The sequence below is a fragment of the Pezoporus wallicus genome, unplaced genomic scaffold (genome assembly GCF_028554395.1).
Source record: "Pezoporus wallicus isolate ANWC-B61680 ecotype Strahan unplaced genomic scaffold, APGP_CSIRO_Pwel_v1 contig_6428, whole genome shotgun sequence".
NCBI classification, from domain to species: Eukaryota; Metazoa; Chordata; class Aves; order Psittaciformes; family Psittacidae; genus Pezoporus; species Pezoporus wallicus.
In genome coordinates, this window is record NW_026639269.1 from 3,210,841 (window position 1) to 3,234,560 (window position 23,720).

Below are 23,720 nucleotides of genomic sequence, written 5' to 3' on the forward strand. Positions count from 1 at the left end.
GAAAGACCTGTATCAGACCAAATAGTGATAAAATAAACACGTTTAAGTTAAGTTGCATGATAAAACTAATGTAACTTGTAACAAGAGAATTACCTCTGGGGATTTTACAGGACCAGCACACACAAAATATTCAGGTTTAAACATTTATTTTCCACTTGAGGATGTATGGTAAGTTATGTTATATTTTTAGAAAAAAAAAGTCATTACATATATTTGAGATCATGACAGTGATAAAACCAGTTCTGAACATTGTGTTTTGACCATTCAGATTCATGTGAACTTGCAAACAAGAGTAAGTCATTCATTAGTAACAATGCACCTTCACTCTTGCACTGACAGCAGAATTCTCCTGGTCCAGATTCAGGTTTTTCTGATCAATTTTATTTGGTTCTGCTGAACCACATTAATCTCAGGAATAGAAGGAAGAACACTCATCCACAAATTATTTATCGGTATTACCCTACTACCAGAAACCTGAGAATGAGTTCAGTAGTGGGACTCACCTGGCCTTGAAATGATTGATACAGCACTTCTGTGACACAGAAGCGTTTGAAAGTTTCTCTTAATTCTATTACAGCACCTTTCACCTTACATCTAAGCATTGCTGCATTTTTTCTTCTCTAATTTTCATTACCTGTTTGAATGCCTTATTTCACACAGAAGTATTTTCTTCTCTCAATACTGTCTGAGCATTAAAAAGAAGATAGGCACAACTGTTGCTTCCTACAGGAAGATGGTAAGGTCGTTTTGATGAAACCAAGCTTGTTGCTCTCTGGTTTATGCACTATTAGTGTGCAGGTATTGCAGCTTCAACCAGAGGTCTATGATTACATTTAGAGAAGCAGCAGGGGTCTAAGTAGTGCCACTGGAATCCAAGCAGCATGTTTGTTAGTTTGCTCTATGACTGAATTCCCACAGAGGGTGCTGCAGCGCAAATCATTCATTCAGTTATTAACTGGTAGCTACCAACTTGAAGAAGATGAATTAAGAGGTTCAAAGTGCATGTATGCTCAGTACTGTGCAGGTACCCCTGTGTAACTACAGGGAGCACAACGTGGTCAGCTGCTCAGTTCCCTTTAGTATAACATAGAACTGCAGAAGTGACGCAAAGGGAAAGCTATGTGTTGGATACATTGTGTAGCCCAGTAATGGAGGGGAAAAAAAAAAAGATGACACAATTTACTGAATCATAAAAAAATTAAACAGGAAATCAACTGACAGTATGGTAATTCAGGCATTCTGACTAAAAAAGGTAAGCATTTCTCCAAAATTGTCTGAAGTGGAGTATTTCATTTTCTAAATTAACCACACATGCCCCCATGCACAAAAATCCTAGTGTGATCAGTCTTACAACTCTGAGATTCCTTATTTCCAGTTGGAAACACTTCCCTAGCATTACGGCTTTGCATCATCAGGAAGTGATGTTTCACTTCCTGACAGAACAGCCATTCACGGAATAGATACAACACAGAAACAACAGGGGCTTTGGTGTCATGCTTACTTCACCAAGGCTTTAACAATTACTGAAACATTTGGTATTTTAATGAAATGCTTTGAGCGGAGAAGCCAGTGTTTGCAATAAAAATTGATGTGGGTGCTAAATGTCTAGGCGTGCCTTTGCATCCAAAAGGCTAAAGAAAGTCCCTCCCACTGAGGAGTGAGGTGAATACCTAAAGATTCCTGCAATGCAGAAGTCATCTGGTTTCCATCTCCACATTAACCCCAGTAGGATAAAACAATATTTTCAAGCAAAGCACATGCAGAACACGCCCCAGGAAAATGCTAATGGGACAGTCTCCACCTCAGTCATTCTCATTGGAGAACAATCAATGCACAGTCACAACAAAGACTTAAGATGGGAATGGAATGGAAAGAAATGAAAGCTCACTGTTACTCAATGCTGCAAGTCTGTATTCCTATGTTATAATGTGTGTTCTGAATTTCAACATATCCTAAATTTTGCAAGTCTGTCAAGTCTCCACCTATAAACATTTCTACTCATTTTCAGTCCTTAAAAAAGTGGTTTATAATGACACACCTTAAATACAAATGGCTTATGTAATAATATGATATCTACAGTATAACACGTAATAGTACAAATAGTCATTATGTGTCATACAGACATTTTTCAGTCCTCTGTACAAAGTCAAACATGGCAAAAAGGATGTTTCAGACACACTGTGGATTGTTTCAAGAAAAATGAATTAAAAAAGGTGGAAGTGGCAGACAGACAACAAAATGTGAAAGTTTCCACATTAAAAACAGTTGTCGAAACTCTTCACACATACACTCTGTGCTACACCCTGAAGTTGTAAGGTGGCCGGATGATGTACAATCGTAAGTCTTATGCTAAGTACCTTACTTCTGAAATTGAGAAGACCAATAGACTCCACCATGTATACGTACATACAGGGATTAAACACACTTGTTAAAAAACAAAGGCCTTTATCAGGAGAAATTATAGGAAACATTACAGTGAAGTACACACAGTTTGCTGCACTAGCGAAGGGGATCAAGTGCCTTGGAGGCCACCTTAGTGCCAGCAACAGGAGATGCTCTAACAGCTGGTCAAAGAAACAACAGTACTCGGTAGAAAGTCTAACATAAGTAAATGTTAAATACAGATTTCAGAGATCTCTGTTGTTTGTGCATAATTCACCAACCACTTCTCTCCCTGCAGGCAGTGGGAAAAAGCACATTTCAGTTTTCACACTCACTGACTTAGTAACAAAGTAAGTCAAGCTTTCTACATGAATTCACACAGTGAAAAGTCCTTCCTCCAAAAATAGATCACTCAACCCATTTTCACTCTCATACACCACTTACAAAACTATTAAAACTCTGAATTCCTTCAAGCAGCATATTTTGCATTTGTCACTAGCAGGTTTGTTGTAGAAATCCTAGAAAGTTAAAACTATACCATACAAAACCATGTAAACAAAAAGGATACTTTTCACAAGGCATGCGTGCTCTTGGAGAAGATTAAAAAGTGTTTATTTTTGGTCAATAAAAGATACCTTGCTTAGCATTTTTAACAGCACCATGGTGATTTAGGAGCCTAAGCCCGTATTATTTGAATTTAGATTTGGACTCCTAAACATCTAAATCAATTCTGTAGTGTTATTTAAGCACTTTGAACAATTTTTGCCATGTCTCTGATCCTGCAGAATCAGATTTTGTGTAGCCAGCAGCTAACTTTGAACATGAGATGACATTCAAGAATGTCTCACAAATGTAATTCAGTCACCCAGCTGCAAGGTTTTTGGATCCTCCACGACTTAGTTTATGATATCTATGAAACAATTTTCCAGGCAAGATAACCGGCTTGTGACACAATGTTGCAAGTTCCTTTTTCATAGACAACACAGGATACAACAACCGAATTTGAAGAGAAATATGATTATATGTTTCTTCCTAATTATCTATTAGTGTCAAAGACCCTGTTACTTGTTCAACTGGTTAAGACAGAGAAAAACAAAATTATAAAAACATCTGTAGCACTGCATTAAGTAAAAAGGAGCATTTTTGGCACCATACATTTTTAAATCTAAGCTTTTAGGCCCAAAGTAGAGCAAGTTAAATATACACAGTGGTGGCTGGGAAAGCCTCATCTGAAATGCAACATTTTGAAAGGGAACTTTTTTTGGAAGATGCTATTTTATGCTCACTGGCTGATCTCCCAAGTAACAAATACACTGGAATTTAGCCTAAATATTCACACCAAATGTTTACATATACCTCACCAATCATATGTAACACAAATATATTGCACCAACAGAACTGCCAGAATCTTTATAATATAGTCAGGCATAAAATATAGCGTCTTTTGATCTTCATATATCTTCTTAGTGTCCTGTCTAACCAACTCTAATGTTTGTTTGAAATTTAGCTGCAAGGTTGCTACTTTACCTTTGGCCATAGTGTTACGATGTCCTGGTTTCAGCTGGGATAGAGTTACTTTTCTTCCCAGTAGCTGGTGCAGTGCTGGGTTTTGGCTTTAGTCTGAGAACAGTGCTGGTAACACACTGGTATTTTAGTTGTTGCTCAGCAGCGCTTGCCCCGGTCAAGGCCTTTTCAGTCTCATGCTCTGCCAGTGAGGAGGGGCACAAGAAGCCAGAAAGGAGCAGAGACAGGACATCTGACCCAAACTAGACAAAGGGGTATTCCGTACCACAGCACATCATGCCCAGTACATAAGCTGGGGGGAGTTAGCCAGAAGGCCTACATCACTGCTCAGGTCAGGCTGGATATCAGTCAGTGGGTGGTGAGTGGTTGTATTGTGCATCACTTGGGTTTTCTGAATCCTCAGTTATCTTTTTTTTTTTTTGTTCCCTACTATTATCAGTATTGTTACTGTTGGTGTTATTTCTATTATCTGTAATATTGTACTTTAGTTATTACACTGTTCTTATCTCAACCCCTGGGGTTTACAGTCTTTTGATTCTCCTCCCCATCCCACCTGGGAAGGAGGGAAGGATGTGGCAGTGAGCAAGTGGCTACGTGGTACTTGGCTGCTGGCTGGCTTTAAACCACGACAAACGGTCTGTACCTATACTTGTAAGTATTATCCTTGTGCTAAATGCGCTTTGCAATTCAGCAATACCTAATTCATAGGTCTGGAAATAATTCCTTGAAAAAGAAGCTTGCCTAATTTATAAAAGTGCACGGGCAGCCGCGGTTCTGTGTTTTGCCACCAGGTGTCTCACTCCGAACACTCAAAACAACTGCATCAGCAAGGTTATATAAATCTACCCTCTCTCAAGGATCCCATAGGCACAAGATTTGCTAAAGCACTGGTAAAAATACCTCTACAGCTGGCTTTATTCTGTATTCAATTGCACAACTTCATCCAATTCACTGGCTTGTTTTTTTTTTCCTCCCAAAGTGGTCTAAAGTATGCTGCAGTTGCTGAAAGGACTTTTGTTTTTCTTGGTCCTCTGTTTGTTTGGTTTCAGGTTGATGACATCTCCTCCATTAAGAGTGCTAGAATTCTGGTTGGAGTCACTTCCACCACCTGTGTTAAAAACACCTACAGAATTTAAAGACAAGAAAAGTATTTGTATTTCTTTACTTCTTGTTGCACAATATATTAACACTTCAGACACAACTCTTACTACTGCATAGTAAGGCACCTCAAACCCACTCTATTTTTTTAACGGCTTTTCCTACTTCTGAGTCAATTTTGCAGCTAAACTTGAAGGAGAGCCAGTTGGAATTACTAGCCAGGCAGTATTTTAAGCAGGTTTCCATCTATATAATTGAAGGGCAGCATATGCATTCATCTGCACATGTGTATTCTACTAATAGCATGGTAACAAAGTTACGGTTAGTTGAGTAATGTAATAAAAGAAAAACATGACAATTTTGAAGTTGGAAACTTTGCTGAGATAAAGGTAAGGAAAAAGCTTGAATAAAAAGGGGAGTGTTTTAAAAAGGAAAATAAAGGAACTAACTCAGAAATGCTTTAAAGAAGGACTATGGAAGTTTGGTATTCCCTTAGAAAAGGCAGTTTACAAACACCTTCTGATCACATGCCAGATTCTTTCACCGTGTAAATCCACACGAAGATGAGTAACACTGATACTAATTAAATTAAAAAGTCCAGCAAGCACCCCTTCTCAAGTCCTTACACAATCTTTGTTTAAAAAAAATTAATAAAAGGGTGCTTGCCAAAAGTTTGCTAGAGACTTTAGAGTATCAGTTTAACAGTTGCGTAACTTTAGAGTCATAAAGTTATTTTACAGAAGGAAAGAAGACAATATCCTAAGATAGGAACATAACAGACTCTGATTCACCTTGTATTAACTCCATAAGGAAACAGGTAAAACCATAAGCTGTGATGGCACAAAATAATGATTCTGGTTTTTTTTGTAACAGTATACATACCAATCTTGTTACTGCTTGTATGTACTAGTTCCGTATCTTCGGCTGTCTGTTGCTTGAGCCTTTGAAGATATTTATCAGCTAAGTACTTAAAAACTGGAATGTAATAATAAAAAAAAGGTATGCTTAAATATAATCTTCATATCAATACTAATGTCTCTGTATCAAAATTCTGTGTGGTGACAGGTTTAGCATGATCTGTTAAGTGATGGTCTCTCAGCATGCCTGAGTACCTAAGCAGAATCCAGGTTAATCCAAGAGTCTACCCACGTCTTACACCCTGCAGTACTGCTCTTGAACAGCACATAGAAACATCTCAATACTTCTATAATAAAGCTGGCAAATAACATTTTGCCAAATGTGCAAATTCATACCACCTGAAACTTTTTAAAGTTATATAGGAATTTAACATACTTCTTTTTTGTAAGAAGTCTTAGAATAATAGCAGTCATGTAAGGTTAAGTCTATTAATAAAACTTGGCAGCAATATTGCTCTAATTAAGTAATGCTACCCTAGTTTGTATTGGGGTATAAAAAGTCTACCTAGGATTCTGGGAAAAAAAAATCTCCATCCAACCAAACCAAAAGCTGTAGGAGAATTTTCAGAACCTATATGTGTTATGATTATTTATATTTGTAATTAATAACTCATGCAAAGATACAGAAACATTTTATATTTTCTCTTCCAGATTCATCTCCCAAGGTAAATAATGTTAACAGAGAAGAAACAATTAGTTTACTATTAAGTCTGCCTGATTAAGCAAAGTTATCAGAGACTCATATTTATTCAAACCTACCCCACAAAGATAATGACCAAAGTCTGTAACAGTAGTATTATGAAATTAAATATATACACTTAAAAGTGATACTTAAGAACTAGTCAAATATCACTTTCAAGAGAGCCAATCTTGTAATGTACTTTATTTAACTAAACTATTAAGTGTTTCTATCAGTTAATAACAATTACAGAATAGTCTGTTCAACAATATGTATATTGTAGTAATTGAACTTACACTTTTTGTTTTTGAAGCTCAGTGCTTTTATGACAGTCATTAGGGACAAAGCAGCCTTAACACATTGGCACTTCTAAATATTAAAGCTGTGCACTGGTTGCAGAAGAGAAAGGAAAGATATATACAAGGAAAAAGGCCTAATAACACTGATACCAAGTAATTCCAGCTATGTTTAAAGCGTGCCGCTAAGGGAAATCAAAAGGCCAACAGCATGCAACAACCTGCAAAGTAACAAAGCAGCTCCAAACTAAAGAACTGTTCCCCGCTGCAGAGCAGAGGGCGGGACAAACATTGCTGCACTTCATACCTTCAGTTACGTTTAGGTCTTCCTTCACAGACGCTCGGTAGAACCTTAACTTCAGCTTTTTTGCCAGTGCTTCTGCCTCTTCACTGCACAACACAAGAAGATTGTGTAAATACTAATTTGTATTATTTGTCAGCATTTATTCTTACAGACAAAATGCTTCTTGGCAAGTTAAGCATGGCAAAGTGGGTTGAGAAACTCAGTCAAAAAGTAGGTGTCCCTTAATTTGTTTACAGTATTTCCACTATAAAAAAGATGGTATTTTACATGCAGTTTCTCTATGACCAGAAATAATTGCTTTTCAATACTTATTGACTTCATTAACTAAAATTTCCCAAGGATTCAAAGACAGGTGTCAGTGAAACCAAAAGGAAAAAGGCTGTAATTAACAGCACTAGAATCAGAAAAATTACTACTGCAAAGTCAAAACAACCAAAAGAGTAATCCTTAAGTATATTTTAATGAAGCAGTAGACTCATCAGATGAGTGCAGAGGTGAAATGAAGGATTACTTTGTGAGGTGAAAGAAAAGTTAAGGAAAAGTTGAGGAAACTTATGAAAATTTCACCAAGGGAAATCACGTCATCAGACAGATGGTGATACTGAGGCAGACGGAGTATTCTGAGAATGAAACCTAAGTGACATACCATGAATAAAGAAGGAGTTCAAATGCAATTTTGCTTTTCCTTTGAAAAATCCTCAGAATTCTTTGCAGAGGGAGTAGAAGCTGATTTATGTCATCAATGATAGCAAACAGAGAATAAAGAAAGCCAGTGCGGGAAACAACAAAAAGAAGAAATAATTTAAATCACTTAGGAAGATGGCAGAAACAAAGAGGTGGAGAATGATCGACTTCATCGTGCAATATTTTCTACATGATATGCTGTGGTAAATGAAAGTTAGCATTTGTTAGGCTGATTTGATGGCACGAATGAAATTGGTCATATATACAAAGGCAGAATGAATCAACAGTAGCATTTGTAAAGAAAAATACAGTGAAGAAGGGACAGCACCATGCAGTTGGAGAATATTACCAGGTATGGATTTCTACAGAGTTATAATGTTTTAATTAAAAATGAACAATAAAAACAAATTAAAGTGAAGCAAAGAACATTGTTACTTTTCTAAACATCCTGTTTAATACTTCATCATCATTTTAGCAAGCATTCACTAGGCAAATTAGACAATGTAACTGCACTGGTGCATAACAGAGTTTAACAGTATCTGTAAATTTTAACAGGAGAGAAAATTTACAGGTTTAGAATTTCTGATTAAAAAAAGAGAAAAATGACAGAAAGAATCTTATCATGGCATAACCAAACTCGTCGTGTTATTCCTCTGTTTTTCTGGCTGACACTTCAGAGGAAGGCATGAAGCAAACAAAAAGCTCCTAGTTTTGCAAGCACATCTGCCCAAGCAACTACACTCATGCAGCATTACCTGTCACCTGTGCTCCTAGGGCACGTTTCAATGCAGGGTATAGATTTGACAACCGTAAGTCTCCATCACAAACTCCCATAAATATATATATATATTTTTAAATGTATGCATATAAGGGGCATATATTGTGCTTTAAAAACAGTAAGATAAAACTCCTACTTCTTTATGCAAGAGTCATCAAGAAGATCAATCTTATTCTGCACAAGAACTGTGGGAATGTCTCCAACTTCAGTCACAACTTTTTCCTTCCAGGCAGGGATTGCTTTGAAGGACTCTCTGTCAGTCGTAGAAAACACAAGAACACAAGCCTGGGCTCCTAAAAATATACAAATCAAGTACAAATACAAATAAATACACATCAACCAACCAACAAATGAACAAAATTATCTATGAAGTATTTCTAATATGAGGGGTTTTCAAGTTTCTCCCATAAAAGTACACTTTTACCACCACAAGTGGTGACTTGTGTCAAAGCAACGGTCATATACTACCCAAATGAAAATAGATCGCCATATTATTTTGATCATTATACCCATCCTTCATGATGGCTACAGGCCTGTTACCTTTCAAGCTATTTCGAGCATGCTGCATATATGCAGGGGAAGGAGTAGGATGGGTGTGGAAAGGCTGGAAAAAAGGGAAAGAGATGTTTGCTTATTGTTCACTGTTTTCCAGACAACGGCGGCCAGGTATTTTTCTGCATGCAGGATCGGTAAAGCACACTGCAAGTTATTCTTTGTGCTACAGTAATTTTGATGTTGAAAAGCAGAATTTTTTTTTCTCAGAGGGAGTTGTGATTACTTCAAGTAAACTTTTTCGTAGCTTTTTGGAGAAAATAAGTGTATTTCTAATTCATACTCGTTCAATCACAGCACTATGATAAATTAAAGAAAGTGTTTTATACCATTTTTGTTATGATTTTGTAACAGCCTTAACAAACAACAGTTTAAACCCATCAATACTGAGAAGTTACTTTCACAGCTGATTAGTAAGTGGATTTTGACACTCAGTAGCCCTTTGTTATCCTCATGAAACTACTTTTCTTTGCATATGAACACACAAACACTATTGTTTATATGCCTTCAGCATATTTGCTCTTTAGTAACAGAATGTAAAGGAAATGGATAGCTGACATCTTTGAGACCAGTGTCATCTTGTGGTGAGTATCACAAACTAATTACACATAGAATGAAAAATTATTTCATCAGCATGAATTTTTTTTGTATCTCTTGAATTTCATCAAGTATCCCCCATTCCTGTATTCTGTTTGTTTTTGTATTTCTGTGACAGAAAGCACTCAAGGTCTTTTATTAGGTTTCCTTTTATTTAGCTTTTAAAAACCAAGTTCAGTCTATCTTTACAAAACTCTCCCTATGTTCTTTCAAATTCCTTCACATGCTACTAGGATCCTTCTAGTACGAATACAGAATAAGAACTACCCTCAATTTCAAATCAAGTTCTACCAATAAAATTGTAGTAATGTAGTCTTCCATAATTTTCATTATTATTTGTGTTCTAAAATTCTATGTGTTTTCCCTATTGTCCACACCATATTGTAATGTATGCAATTATTCTAATCCTGTGAGATAGGTATAAAATTAATTATTCTTTCCAAACCAGGTTAGTTTGTATTTCTTGATGCTGAATTTAATTTAACTTGGCATCTGGCAGACCAGCTTAATAAAGCTTCCCAAGTTCTTTGCTCTACGAGAAATGAGAATATTTATTAAGACTCTCACCATCAGTAAATGTCACCTTGTTCAGTTTTTTAAGACTAAGAAATCTATTGTGAAGTTACCACTCTAAGAGACTTCGACTTCACCTCTCTCCTTCCACCCATTCCTTCTGAACTCTAAAACATGGAAATAACCGGGCAATAATAAGTTCAGAGGGCAAAGTTCTACCATATGGTAGTTAATAAGGGGGTGACTTACATCATCAGACTTCCTTATTCAATCTATATATAGTATACATAGAATGCAATGGACAGGGACAGTAAAAATAACTCAGTCTTTTTCCTAGCCATTGGGTAATTAGTTTGTCAAGAACTGAATCATGGGATCTTTGCTAAGTTGTTCATATTTCCCATGTTAAAAACCAAAAAGGCAAGATTTTCACAACCACTGTTATATGCAAAGAAAGCCTAAGCATGTGATTTGTAAACTGGCTAAATAGATGGACTGCCTTTATAAGACTGAGTAATACCACTTCTGTTTCATGAAGTAAAGACTTTCTTTATCACTCTGTTGTGTTAACATGTTCAAGGCAGCCTGTACTAACAAGAGAACTATCCTGCCTAGTAAACTATCTTTCTAAGATGACTGGTGGGTTTTTTCCCCTTGGATTAATTTCTAAGTGCCTCAGCCATAACTTTTGGAATATTTACAAATATTTCTTACAGAAGTAATAACACACTTCCAGAGGGAAAACATAACTTTGTGTTTGACTGTTTGAATGGCTATGTTCTGTGCAGTTTCTGCAGAGGCATTTGTCTCATTTTGGTCTATGATTTTTAAAGGGCACTGCTGATCATCCTGCATAAAGTGGCATTTAATTAAGACAAGGATTTTGCATGAAGGGGAAAAACATTTAAGAATTGAAAAAAGGCAAACTAAACATGCTGTGCACAGACATGGAATAACTAACACAACACAAAGATAGGAAAATATTTCAGAGATGTGCAAACAAACTGGCAAACGACAAACATGGTATTTTCACCTCTGTAGTAGGCTTTAGTTATTGCATCAAATTCTTCTTGACCTGCAGTGTCCCATAACATTAGCCTGACATCTTCATCATTAACTCTGAAATAAACAGCACATTTTTTTAATCCATACAGTGAACAAAACTTATTCAAAACAACATGGAAATACTTCAATTTCTACAACGGCAGAATAATCCAAGTCAAACTGAACTTGATTTAAATATAATTTAATTTAACATTAATGATGGTTCACCTCTGTAACATACTACAGCAGGAGTCCCTCAAGTACATTATAAGCTCTTTACTGACAATCTGTATTACATATTCCTCTTCCTTTCCTAGACATCAAAACAAAACTTAGGTACTTGAATAATGGCCCTTTTGTCTTTTTAATCATCTTATAGGCTTTATAGAATTTTCTTACTTCTCATTTTCCATTTTATCAAACACAACTGGGAATGGCCTGCTTATACTGCATACAGACTAAATCTATAGCATATTTCTTTTTCCACAGTAATTTTTATCTATATTGACTAATAAATTTGTATTATCCTTTTATCAAAAGCACCTCTATTTCTTCCACAATTAAAAAACCCCAAAAAATTAACAGGCAGTAGAATACAAAGGAAACTTGTCAAAACTCTTTAGTACAACAGAGGTTCTGAATTTTAGTTAGAATTCTAAATCTTGGACAGAAAACAGAGTGATATAATTTTAGCCCACATGCAAGGAGAAAACAACTCCCTTTACTGTGCTTCAAAAGCAGCAGGCCTTTTTGTCTTCCAAGCCCTCATATATCTCAGGATGGCAACAGAACAAAGAAAGAAAGGGAAAGGTAAAAATCAATAGCACAGCAGCTGTTTAATACATACTGGATTTGTCTTTCCAGGAAATCTACACCAATAGTTTTCTTGTAGTCTTTTGTAAAAATCCCTTTACAGTATCGCTGAATCATGCTGGACTTCCCAACAGCTCCATTTCCTACTACTACCACCTTAATAGCCACCTCCATATCTTCTTCCAACATCTTTGTGTCTCAGGTGACTCTGGCTTATTCAGGAAACAGCTGATTCTGTAAACAAAGTAAACAGCTATGTGCAGGAAAACAATGTGAAACGAAAGCAAGAGGAAAGATGATCACACACATCAGGAATCGCGCAGTACAATTTATCTCCATCTCTGTCATGGGCTGCTTAAGTGACCTTGAGCAACATCCTTTCAGGTAGCTGTAGACAGCATTAAGGTCCCCCCGAGCCTTCTCTTCTCCAGACTAAATCACCCCAGGTCCCTCAGCTGTTCCTCATCTGCTCCAGACCCTTCACCAGCTCCATTGCCCTTCTCTGGACTTGCTCCAGCACCTCAATGTCTTTCTTGTAGTGAGGGGCCCAAAACTGAACATAGGATTCAAGGTGTGGCCTCACCAGTGCTGAGTACAGGGGGATGATCACTGCCCTGGGCCTGCTGGCTATGCTGTTGCTGATACAGGCCAGGATGCCACTGGCCTTCTTGGCTGCCTAGGCACAAGCTGGTTCATGTTCAGCCGCTAACCAGCACCCCCAGGTCCTTTTCCACCAAGCAGCTTTGCAGCCACTCTCCCTAAGCATGTAGCACTGGGGTTGAGGCCCAAATGCAGGACCTGGCACTTTGCCTTGTTGAACCTCATACTACTGGCCACAGCCCATCAATCCAGCCTGTGCAGATCCCTCTGCAGAGCCTTCCTACCCTCCAGCACATCAACACTCCCACCCACCTTGGTGTTGTCTACAAACTGACTGACAGTGCACTCAATCCAGAACATTGATAAAGATACTAAACAGAACTGGCCCAAGTACAGAACACCATTTGTGACCAGCCACCAACTGGGTTTAACTCCATTCACCACCACTGTTTCGGCTTGACCATCCAGACAGTTTTCTAGCCAGCAAACTGTACACCCAACCAAGCTACAGCCAGTTTCTACAGGAGAATGCTGACCAGCTCTGCTGACCCCCTCATCATTTTTTCAAGAATCAAAAACTCTACCATTTCATGATCAATACGCCCAAGGTGGCATCCAGCCATCACATTGCCCGCAGGTCCTTCTCTGTGCAGAAATAACAGGTCTGGCCTTCCCCAGCTGGCTCTCTCACCAGCGGTGTCAGGAAGTTATCTTCCACACATGCCAGAAATCTCAGGGACTCTTTCCCTTGCCCTGTAGACCAACCCACGACCAAAGAACCCCAGATTCTGCTGGTGACACCAGGCTCGGAGCCAGGTGTTGATCTGCGGCTCTGCCTGTTTCTTCCCTCTTCATTCCCTGCAACTGGCAGGATAGAGGAGGCCACTTCTTGTGCTCCTGATCCCTTACCAGTCATCCCAAGGCCCTGAAGTCTCTCTTCGTTGCCCTTCTTGTTACAACTGCATCGCTGTCTACCTGTTCAAAGCTGGGCTTCCCCTCCCTTTTGCTGTGCCAGGATATCATCACAGTAACACTTTGCATCTGCAGAGTGGCAGATTTCCCCCCAGGAGGTAAGTAAGCCCCTTTCAAAGGGGAAAATACACCTTTTTTAAAGACTTTGCCCTCACACAAGCGCCCCGTGCCGGAAGAGCTGGGCTACCCGATACCCTCGCTCCCGCTCGCTATGCAGATAACGTGTCTGGTTGCACTGAACACCAGTGCACGAACATTTTTATCGGGTATTCGGCAAACACCGCTAACCCCGCGCCAGCTCTGCACCAACGGCTCCGCATTGCCGGGACCTGCCCGCGGCCACCTCCCAGCCCCGGCTGGGGGGAGCCGCCGCCACAGACACACCGAGAGCGGGGGCTCTGCCCCTCTCCCGCAGCCCCGGCCCCTCCACCGCCCGACCCGCCGCCTCCCCAGCCCCGCACCGCTCCAGCGCCCTCCCGCCCCGGAGCTCCCCCAGCCGCCGGCCAGCGCCTCGATTCCCTCCCTCCAGCCTGCGGCCCCGCACACCAACCCGTTCCCTTGCAGGAGCAGGGCGGACGGCGCTCCCTCAGAGGGCTCGGCGGCAGCTCCACCTCAGCGACGGCGAGGTAGGGAGAGAGGCAAGGAATGGGGGAAGGAGGGAAGGCGAGAGGAAACCGCTCGCTGGGGCCGACCCAACCCGGACGCACATCCCGGCTCCCCCGCCCGGAAGCGCCGTCAGGACCGGGGGAGCCGCTCAGGGAGGTGCCTGCCCGCTGCCCCCGCCCCCGCAGCGGACCCCGGCTGGGAACGGGTGGAGGTGGAGGCGGCGGCGGTGCAGACTGGTCTGCCCTTCCTTGTGGTTTGGCTTCGGGGCCGTTACCGCCCGAGAGAGCAGTGGCGGATGCGATGTGCCCGCCTGGCTGTGAGGGGTCTCGGCTGGGTTCCTAAGGGGAAATCATCTTCCCGTGCCCCACGTGCCTTCATCCCTGCTTCGCTCCCTGTCCGGCGGCCTTTCTTCCTCTCCGCATCTTCCGCGGGTAACGAAACAGTGTGTGAACAACCGTGGCCATTCCTTAGGCTATTACTGAAGGCAGCTACTCTTCATGTGGGCAGTACCCGTGGGGTTTTGACCAAGGTGTGGCCGTGCCCGTTCTCAGCCCATTACCGTGGCACATGGTCTGCAGCTCCCACACTTACCTAAAACAGAATATGCTAGGTTTTAGTGTAATTGTAGGCTGATAGTCTATAAAGATCTGAAGATCTTCCACTGTTAGGTTTGTGGCTGGGTTTTGTGGGGTGTTTTTTTTTTTTGGGGGGGGGGGGGTGGTTTGGTTTGGGCTTGGGTTTTTTTATTTGTTTGGTTTGGGGATTTTTGTGGTTTTCTTTCGTGGTGTTTTTGTTTTTTGTTTGTTTTGGGGTTGTTTTTTTGGGGGGGTTAGGCTGATAAAAGGTGCCTCCCTGCCTAAAAATCCCTTTGCAAAGTGCATCCTGCTACAGGGAGTGGCAGCTCTCAGTGCCCCCACAGCACTCCAGATACTCAAGTATGGCCAAGTAACAGTTGGGTATTGCCATGTTAAGTTGCTGAAAACTGCCTTGCACACCAGCAGTCTCTTTGCTCCTATCCCGTGCTTCCCAGCAGGGGAGGTTTAGATTGGAGAGTAGGGGAAATTTCTTCACCAAAGTGGTTGTGAGGCACTGGAACAGGCTGCCCAGAGAAGTGGTTGAGTCACCATCCCTAGAGGTATTTAGTAGATGTCTAGATGTGGTGCTCGGGGACATGGTTTAGTGTTGTACTTATCAGTGCATGGTTAACAGTTAGACTTGATGATTCAAGATCATCATTGGTCTTTTCCAAGCTAAAGGATTTTGTGATTCACTGGAGTCAGTTGGTGCTGCTTGTGCCTAGATAAACACCTTTTGGAGGAGCGCATTCGCAGCTACACCTCAAAAGAATAGTTAAATGTTAGGCATGCAAATTAATGCTTTCATTTTGTTAATGCTGATCCCCCTGCTAGTCTCAGCTTATCTGATGCCAGGGCTTGTGTGTGCCAAAAGGCCTTGAATTAGAGAGCCCTCCTATTAACTCCAAGACAAATTTGTTATCAGCCTAATGCCCAAGTAATTATGTCAGAAATACTACTTTGTGTACTTCACAGGTTTCATCGCTGAGGCACGTGGCTGGATTAATCTCACCTAATCCTATACTGCAAGCATTCATGGTGTGTGGTTTACCTTTAGATGGCTGTCAGGTAGCCCAGGTGAACCACTCCCTCAGTTCTTCCTGTTCACTGGAAAGGGAGCCTGTGGCCACAGCTGTACAGGATTAGAAGAGACATATCCCATTTTAAGTGCCCTAATTTAGGCAGCAAGTTAGTGACTGCTGTAAATAATTATAGTTTCTAATTTTCTGTTCTTTGAATTCTATATATCATGTAATGCTTTCACAGAGCGTAAGGCTGGGACATGTACTGTGACCTGTCTGCCATGCTGGCAATGTGCATGTATTTCTTTGTGAAACCCCAACAATCCAGTGAGGCTAAACTGTTCCAGCACGTCTTACATGGGTATATTGACAGCAATTCAGGAAACTCTTCATATGATGTCCCACCAAGGAACAAGAAGAACGGAGGAACTGATACATTCAGAGATATCAAAGCTTTAGCATATATGTGATTTGGTGACTCGTGGTGAGATCAAACAGCAGTGTGACTTGTTTGCAACTAAAACAGTTTTATCTCTTTTTCTGTGTGTCTGAATTAAAATTCCAGTCACTGGATCTTACTAATCTTTTCACAGAGATTGACTAGCACCTATTCTTGGATATGTTTTCCATTTGCAGGTTCCAGGATGAAATCAGCTGTGAAACTTCTCTTCAAGAAACGGGATATCCCAAGCCCTGCAAGACACCTATCATAATGTGATAGCATTATGATATAATGCTATAAGCATTATGATACGATTTTCAGCATCAAGACCACTTTCTGTGACATTCCTTTGAACACTTTCCGGTATTTGGATGTTGCAAGCAGATACACCAAATTAGGAAGCATTGTGTTATAGTAGTATACATACAAAGGTCAGGCAACTTAGAATCATGTCATAGAATCACAGAATGGTTTGGGTTGGAAGGGACCTTAAAGATCATCTAGTTTCACCCCCCCACCATAGGCAGGGATACCTTCCATTAGACCAGGTTGCTCCAAGCCCCATCCAACCTGGCCTTCAACAGTGCCAGGGATGGGGTAGCCACAGCTTCTTGGGGCAACCTGTTCCAGCACTTCACCACCCTCGCAGGGAAGACTTTCTTCCTAATGTCTAGTCTAAATCCACTCTCAGTTTAAAGCCATTCCCCTTTGTCCTATCTCTATATGCCCTTGTAAAAAGTCCCTCTTCAGTATTCTTGTACTTTCTACCTTCTACTTTGTATTCCCCTTTACAGACCCCTGTAAGGTCATTCTAATCCCTTTTGCTGTACTGTTTCAGCAAGGTCTCCTGTTCAGAGAGTTCTCTGTATGTTCTCCTGTGATTACTGCTTTCCAAGGCACTTTTTTAAATATGAGCATATAACCCACATATTTTTTCCAGATGTATTATGGTGCAGTTATCTACAATGAAATTATTTTGTTTGACTGTTACAAGAAAGTAACGTCATCCTTTATTAAAATCATCTGTTTGTTAATGGAAAGCTTGACATGAATTGTCTGATTAATCAATAAAAATGTTAAATAGCCTTTCACCAAGAGTCCTTGGGAGTCCAATTAGAATCACTGTAGTTGCTGATATCTCCACAATCAAAATTATGTTTTGAAATCTCTGTGAGCCAGTTTAATGCATCTGCTGCATGCCCTATTTTTTTTTCTACATAGTGTATGCATTTCAGGCAGTACAATCCAAAGAGTAACTTCTTGACATGTTTTCTGTGCAGATATGCTGCCCATGGTAGGGGGGTTGGCACTCAATGATCTTAAGGTCCTTTCCAACCCTAACTATTCTATGATTCTATGATGGACTTTCAGTCACTATTTCTGTTAATGTGATAAAAATTCTTCCATTTATAAAATTTATATTTTACTATATTAAATCCTTTTAAAGTTTGATTTTAGATTCATTGCTCATATAGAGTACCTAGGAATTGAGTGGATGGATGACTATGTCATCAGTTCCCACCAGCTCCTAAACTTACAGGGGTGACAGCGGACCTTGCTATAGCAAGTTATGCAGTGAGCTGCAGTGATGCCCTGTGTCAGGCTTTCTCTCTTCTGTACTCCCCTTCTTGCCAAAGAGATCAGGCTAGTACTTGCTAAGAGAGACACTTCCCCACAATTCAGTAACTTGGACTTGTCAAAACATCCAGACATTTGAAGAGTTTGAGTTGGAAGCCAAAGTTTGCCTCTCAAATCTGCTGCCACTGACAGTTTTCATTATTTTTTCTTCTCCCATAATAAAAGCCTTGCAAATTTGCAATTCTGACCTACCATTTTCTTCTGACCTACTATTTCTGTTGTTATCACTTATTTTTGTAGATTTTTATGTATTGTCCTTTCTGTCTTCAGACTTTCCAGGGGGGACAAGATGAGGAGCTGCAGAAGCAGAACTTAGTTGGGGATAAGAAAACAAACCATTCTGATTAAAATTTGCTGCTGAAGGTGGCTGAGGAGAACTTTCTTAATGGTGATTGGAAAGCTTAGTCATATTTGTTTTATTAGTAATGCATTCCCTAACTTAAATTTGGCAGGATATACAGACCCTTCTGAGGTATTTTGGAGAACACAGTGCTTACTGTAGTCAAGCAAACTATTGGCTTATTTTTACTTTATTTTCAGGGAGTGTTGTTGGTTGGAGCATTACATCTGAATTTCCAGAGTTTAGAATTGGTCGAAAAAAGTTTCAAGCTCAGTGTTTAGGCACCTGAGTTCATCTAAAAGCATGTAACAGAGGCTATGTGAGTTTTGCGTATATTGAGGAATTACAGCTTGCCTGGGAATCAGTGGAGCTGAAAAATCTGGGTAACCTGGAAAACTGTTACCTGTATATGTACTTACATGCATGCATACATACATGTGTATCTTACGGTACACGTGCATATGTTGGTAGAAATATCCTGTGAGAATGCTTTTGTTGTTTTTTTTTTACTTCTGTGTATTTGGTGAATAACCGTTTTGACAGCATTTCTGGGAAGAATTAGGTAGAACAGAAACTAGGTGTAAGGAAGGTGACAATAATCCAGTGAAATTAAAAAGATTTCAAGTAACTGGAAATGTCCAATAGAAAGAGAAAGGAAGTATGAGCAGCAGTCATTACTTTGGGGAAATGAGCTTCAGGAGAAAGTCAAAAGGACTAAGAAGGTAGAGGAAAGCAGACACTTCCATTAGAGTACTTGCTATGAAAATACATGCAAATAATTAAACCAAAGCTACGCAAAGACCTAAGCTGGGAAGAGTTTTTCTTGCTACCCACTGTCATTTGTAAATGCTGTTCAGACTTTGTGCAGAGCTGTATTTTAATCCTCTTTGTATTAGAGGAAAATATTCCAATGAAGTGGAAAACTTTCCTAATAAACTAATGCCATTCAGGAACTGGAATCACAAGAGTGCGGTAAGTTATAGTTAAGTGAGGTCGTTCTCAGGGGCAATTATTGGTTTTACAAAGATAGTAATTTGCTTTTTTTCTTCATAAATACATTGTCATTCGTCAGCATTTAGTTTCCCCCGCATTTTTCAAATTCTCTTTTGAGTCACTGAAGGTTTTGTAGGAAACAGATTATTTGAGAAATACCTCGTGTGACCCTACCTATTTTGTGGCACAATCATAGCAGTGAGTAAGATGTACTTAACAGTGTAATAGCATGTGAAACTTGCAGTGGCTCAGGTTAGAGAAAAGAACTCATACACATGTCGATCCTGTAGCTAGGCATGTAATTTGCCTGGTTGCCAGATTTTTATTATTTGAGAATTTTTCAGGGACTAGAGCCATTCATAATTGTCACATTGGTAGAAGTGGAAAAAGTCATTTCTGTGTACAATGACTCATATGCATTCAGTCTATTTTTGCAGTAAGTTAACGTCTTATGTGAGACTCATGTGACCTGATTTTAAACCTGTTCTGTTAGATAGATGTTAATATACGGTATTGAGTAGTCAGGATCTTTGCATCCTTGTTTTTGGAAGCATTAGTTCTCTACACCACAAATTCTGCATGCTTCTGGGTGTCTTTGCAGACACTTGTTGCTAGAAAGCAGTTTAAATATGGACTGCCACATTATGTGCTGTTTTTCCAGTTAAGTCTGGGAAGTTTAGCCCATTTCAGGCAAGCAATACCATGAAACAAGCTAAATGCTTGAGATTATCATAAACCAATTTTATTTCATGAGATACATTTCTGAAATTGAGATACTGATAATCACCATCAGAATAAAGCTTTGGAATATTGTAATACTACAAAATAACACAACCATTTGGCAAAACATGTTGCTATGGTCTACCACAGTCATGAAGAGACTTGTATTTACTGTATATTACAAATTCATTATGTGATATGTCAGTTGAGTGCTGCTGTGCAATGCCATGTGTCTTGTACTCAAAATCTATGGAAAAGAAACTGCTGAACTCTGTAACAGAGATTGTGGATAAATGTTTTGAGATTAGTGCAGATCTGCAGGTATTCTTTATTAACTTGATATATTTACATAGACATACAGTTATCTTTTAGCAGAACATATAACAAAATGAAAGTATACAATTATTAAGATGTTACCCTTTTCATATTTGCAGCTAAAGGAGACCTGCAAGGTATTTATAATGTTGTGACCAGCCATGGTGGATTGTATGTTAGATGGTATCTAAGAAAGTGTTGCATCTGCAGTCTTTTAGTGCTTTTGGAAATATCTGTCCAAGAAATCAGAAATCACAGTGGAGGGGAAAAAAACCTGAAACCCATGAAACAGTAAGTCACTCCTGAATAAGCTCCAAGACTTACATAGCCTGTTTCATCTTTCACATTTATACATTGCTTATTTATATTTTAGAGCTGGTTACAGCTGAGACGGGGTTAGAGGTCTTGCCTCAGGTATTCATATCAGATGTCCACGTGCATTTCCAGATTGTCACAAATCTCAGGAAAGCTCACCAGTTATTTTCCAAAAATACCTGTTGGAGTCAGCTGTATAACTTAACCTTTCAGTGGAAAAGACACATTGATAAAATGGATCTCAACTAAAATGTCACTGAAAAGAGGAGGAAATTACTGCATAGCTTTTCCCTGTGGGGCATGGTAACCTGGTATAGCAGTACAGCTTGCCTTACACAAGTACATTGTCTATAGCTTCTGTCAACAAAGGGATTGGCTTTCTCTGCCCGTGGCTCTGTTGAAGTGAATGCAGCTCATGCTTAACTTGCTAGTGGCACAGCGAGTCATTGAACTACAGCTAAACAAGCAGACCATGGCTTCAAAAGGAAGCTGTAAGTAACTAATATGTGAAAATCCACCACTGACTGACATGTCAAAATAATTTAGGCTGAAAACAAATAATCCCTCCTCTGATATCAGTTGGGTTGGGAATTATATTTAGCCAAGAATAACTATATGGTTATTTTGCTAGATTAGAGATGAGATTTCTTTATCTTGAAAATGTGAATGTTTGTACATGAGGGTATCACCAGATCCAAATTCCAGGGCTACCTCTTAGCAGTACTATTCATTTGGGGAAACACTGGATTTCTAACATTTCCTGAGTCCACAGGAACACAGCACCCCGCTATTAACAAATTCACCTTTCTAAATTGTACTGTCAGAAAGCTGAAGGAACCTGTTCTTCAAGCCCAGGTTGTATTTGAGATCCCACTGTTAGCTAAACCCCTTCTGTGATGGCACCTGAGGTTTCTGTCAGGCTCAGTAATGAAATAAAAGCTCTGTTTTTTCCCCCACTCTGTTCCATACACTCTTGCTCCCAGAGGGTACTGAGGATTTTGGTTTTATAACTGGCTTACTTTTCAAGCCTTCCTCCCCCTAGAAAAGCTAATGAAACTCAGTAAGTGCCAGTGTGGGTCTGGAAAGTCTGAACAGTTGGAATAACTAGTGTACTTTAGGTTTGTCTGTTAGACCTTTGCTGCATTACAGCCTTCAGTAATAAAAGCGAAGACATATTAAGCTCTATAAATAAAGTCTTCTCAAAAATCAGTATAATGTTCTTCAGGAAAAGACTTTTAAAGGGACAACTCTGACAATGTTCTACTGAATATCTCCATTCCCACAAAGGAAGAATAAAAGTTTACTAGCCAAATGGCAAGGATCAAAAGACCAATATATCTCTTTCTCGTTATAGGAGCTTTTTAAAAGGTGACTGGGAGACTAGGGAGTGCATTTTTATTGTAGAGTGGCAGGAGACAATTAAAAAATGGCTCTATTAAATGTTCTTGCTAGCTTAATTAAAGACATATAACGAAGCACTTCATCTGGCTGGCTTTTATAGCCAGGGACAATATTACTATTGTCTTTTAAGTAAGTAAGTCTTTTAAGTAATTAAGTCTTACTTAAGTCTTTTAAAGAGAGAATGAAATAAAAGTATTGCATCTACATGTTGTATGGGGAGAAACTGTGGCATGAAGAGGATTGATTATCTTCAAATTTTGTGTGTAGAAAATTGAAAGGATTATTTTTGATGGCTACTTTAGACTTAGAACTTTGTTATTTTATCTTGCAATCAAAATAATTTTTGTGCTGCTTATTGTCGTGCATGCTTACTGATATTTGATACCTTCAGGTAAATATCAGTCTTTCCCAGTACCCTCCTGGTGCTTCCAGAATGCATATTCTTGCTCATCATTTAGACACCACCCACTAAATGTACTCAGTAACAGTATTGATTGTCTTTTCACTATGCTTATACATAAAGAAGAATCTTTGACAGTGGAAACAAAATATTTACATCGCTTTAAAGACCAGTAAATGCATTAGAAATAGTTTAAGGAAGTTAGGGCAGGTTGTGGCATGCCTATAAAGAAAGAAACCAATGAGTTGCATTTTCATGATGGACTAAAAGAAGGCATTATTGTGCAGGAGGTGGGATCTGAAGGTTGTGTAGCTAAGCTTAACTTGGATGGGAAGGTTCAAATAAGTTAGGAAAGTTTGGGTTTCAGTATCATAAGGCACAAGGGAATCTGAAATCTCTTTTTAGCATTGACTCATGCTCCTGGCAGAATGCTTTAGCATGCAGTCTATGTATTTAGGTGAAGTAGATTCAGATTTTCAAATCTAATTATCAATTGGAAAAAGGCCAAATAAAAAAAAAACAAACAACACAAAAACGACAAAACAAAACCACCAAAAAAACCCAGAAATGCAAGAAGGTATTTCCAGTGTGCCAATAAAGTTACTTCATTGGCAAACCTCTTTCTGTTATTTTTCATAGTGTCAATGAATGAAGATTTTGTTATGTTCTAATGTTTTAGTAAACTGAGGGCTGGTAAAAGTGAAGCATATGTGAGACAGAGAGTCCTTGGTTTGCTTAAACATTATGCAGATTATAACAAAGTCTTCAGTCATTTACTTCAGGATTTTCTTCTCTGGTGTCCTCTAAAGAAAAAAGGAGCATAATTTTGACAATGTGTCAGACTCTGTTTTAGCCCCCTTTATGCAGAAGCTTAAATTCTGATGGGGAGGGTAGTCGGGAGGAAAGAAAAGTAACCTTTATTTAGTGTGCTGATATACACCATTAGCTCCTACAGACATCACTGGAAGCTAAGCAGGGACTCTGCCTCTGAGGAGCTGTCTGCTATTCATCCCCTCTCACACTTAAAACAGGAACTGTTTGTACAAGTGTAAGGAAAAGACACACATGTAGGGAAAGAGCCGTTCCAGGAACATTCAAAATTGTTCTGTGGGTCTGCTTTCTTCCCACATTGATTACAGAATCACAGAGTGGTTGAGGTTGGAAGGGACCTCCAGAAGTCATCTGGTCCAATCCCTCTGC

At 39.5% G+C, this 23,720-nt stretch overlaps 1 protein-coding gene across 1 annotated transcript; it reads right to left on the reverse strand.

Moving 5' to 3' along the window:
- Nucleotides 1-4,672: 4,672 nt before the first annotated feature.
- Nucleotides 4,673-14,323, reverse strand: RAB23 (RAB23, member RAS oncogene family). The gene is made up of 7 exons (XM_057414081.1): nucleotides 14,304-14,323; nucleotides 12,216-12,415; nucleotides 11,358-11,443; nucleotides 8,799-8,955; nucleotides 7,204-7,286; nucleotides 5,887-5,979; nucleotides 4,673-5,029 (listed from the first exon to the last, which is right to left on the reverse strand). Exons 2-7 carry the CDS (start codon nucleotides 12,368-12,370, stop codon nucleotides 4,890-4,892), a joined length of 714 nt encoding a protein of 237 aa, XP_057270064.1. The 5' UTR covers nucleotides 12,371-12,415; nucleotides 14,304-14,323; the 3' UTR covers nucleotides 4,673-4,889.
- Between the last annotated feature and the right edge of the window lie 9,397 nt (nucleotides 14,324-23,720).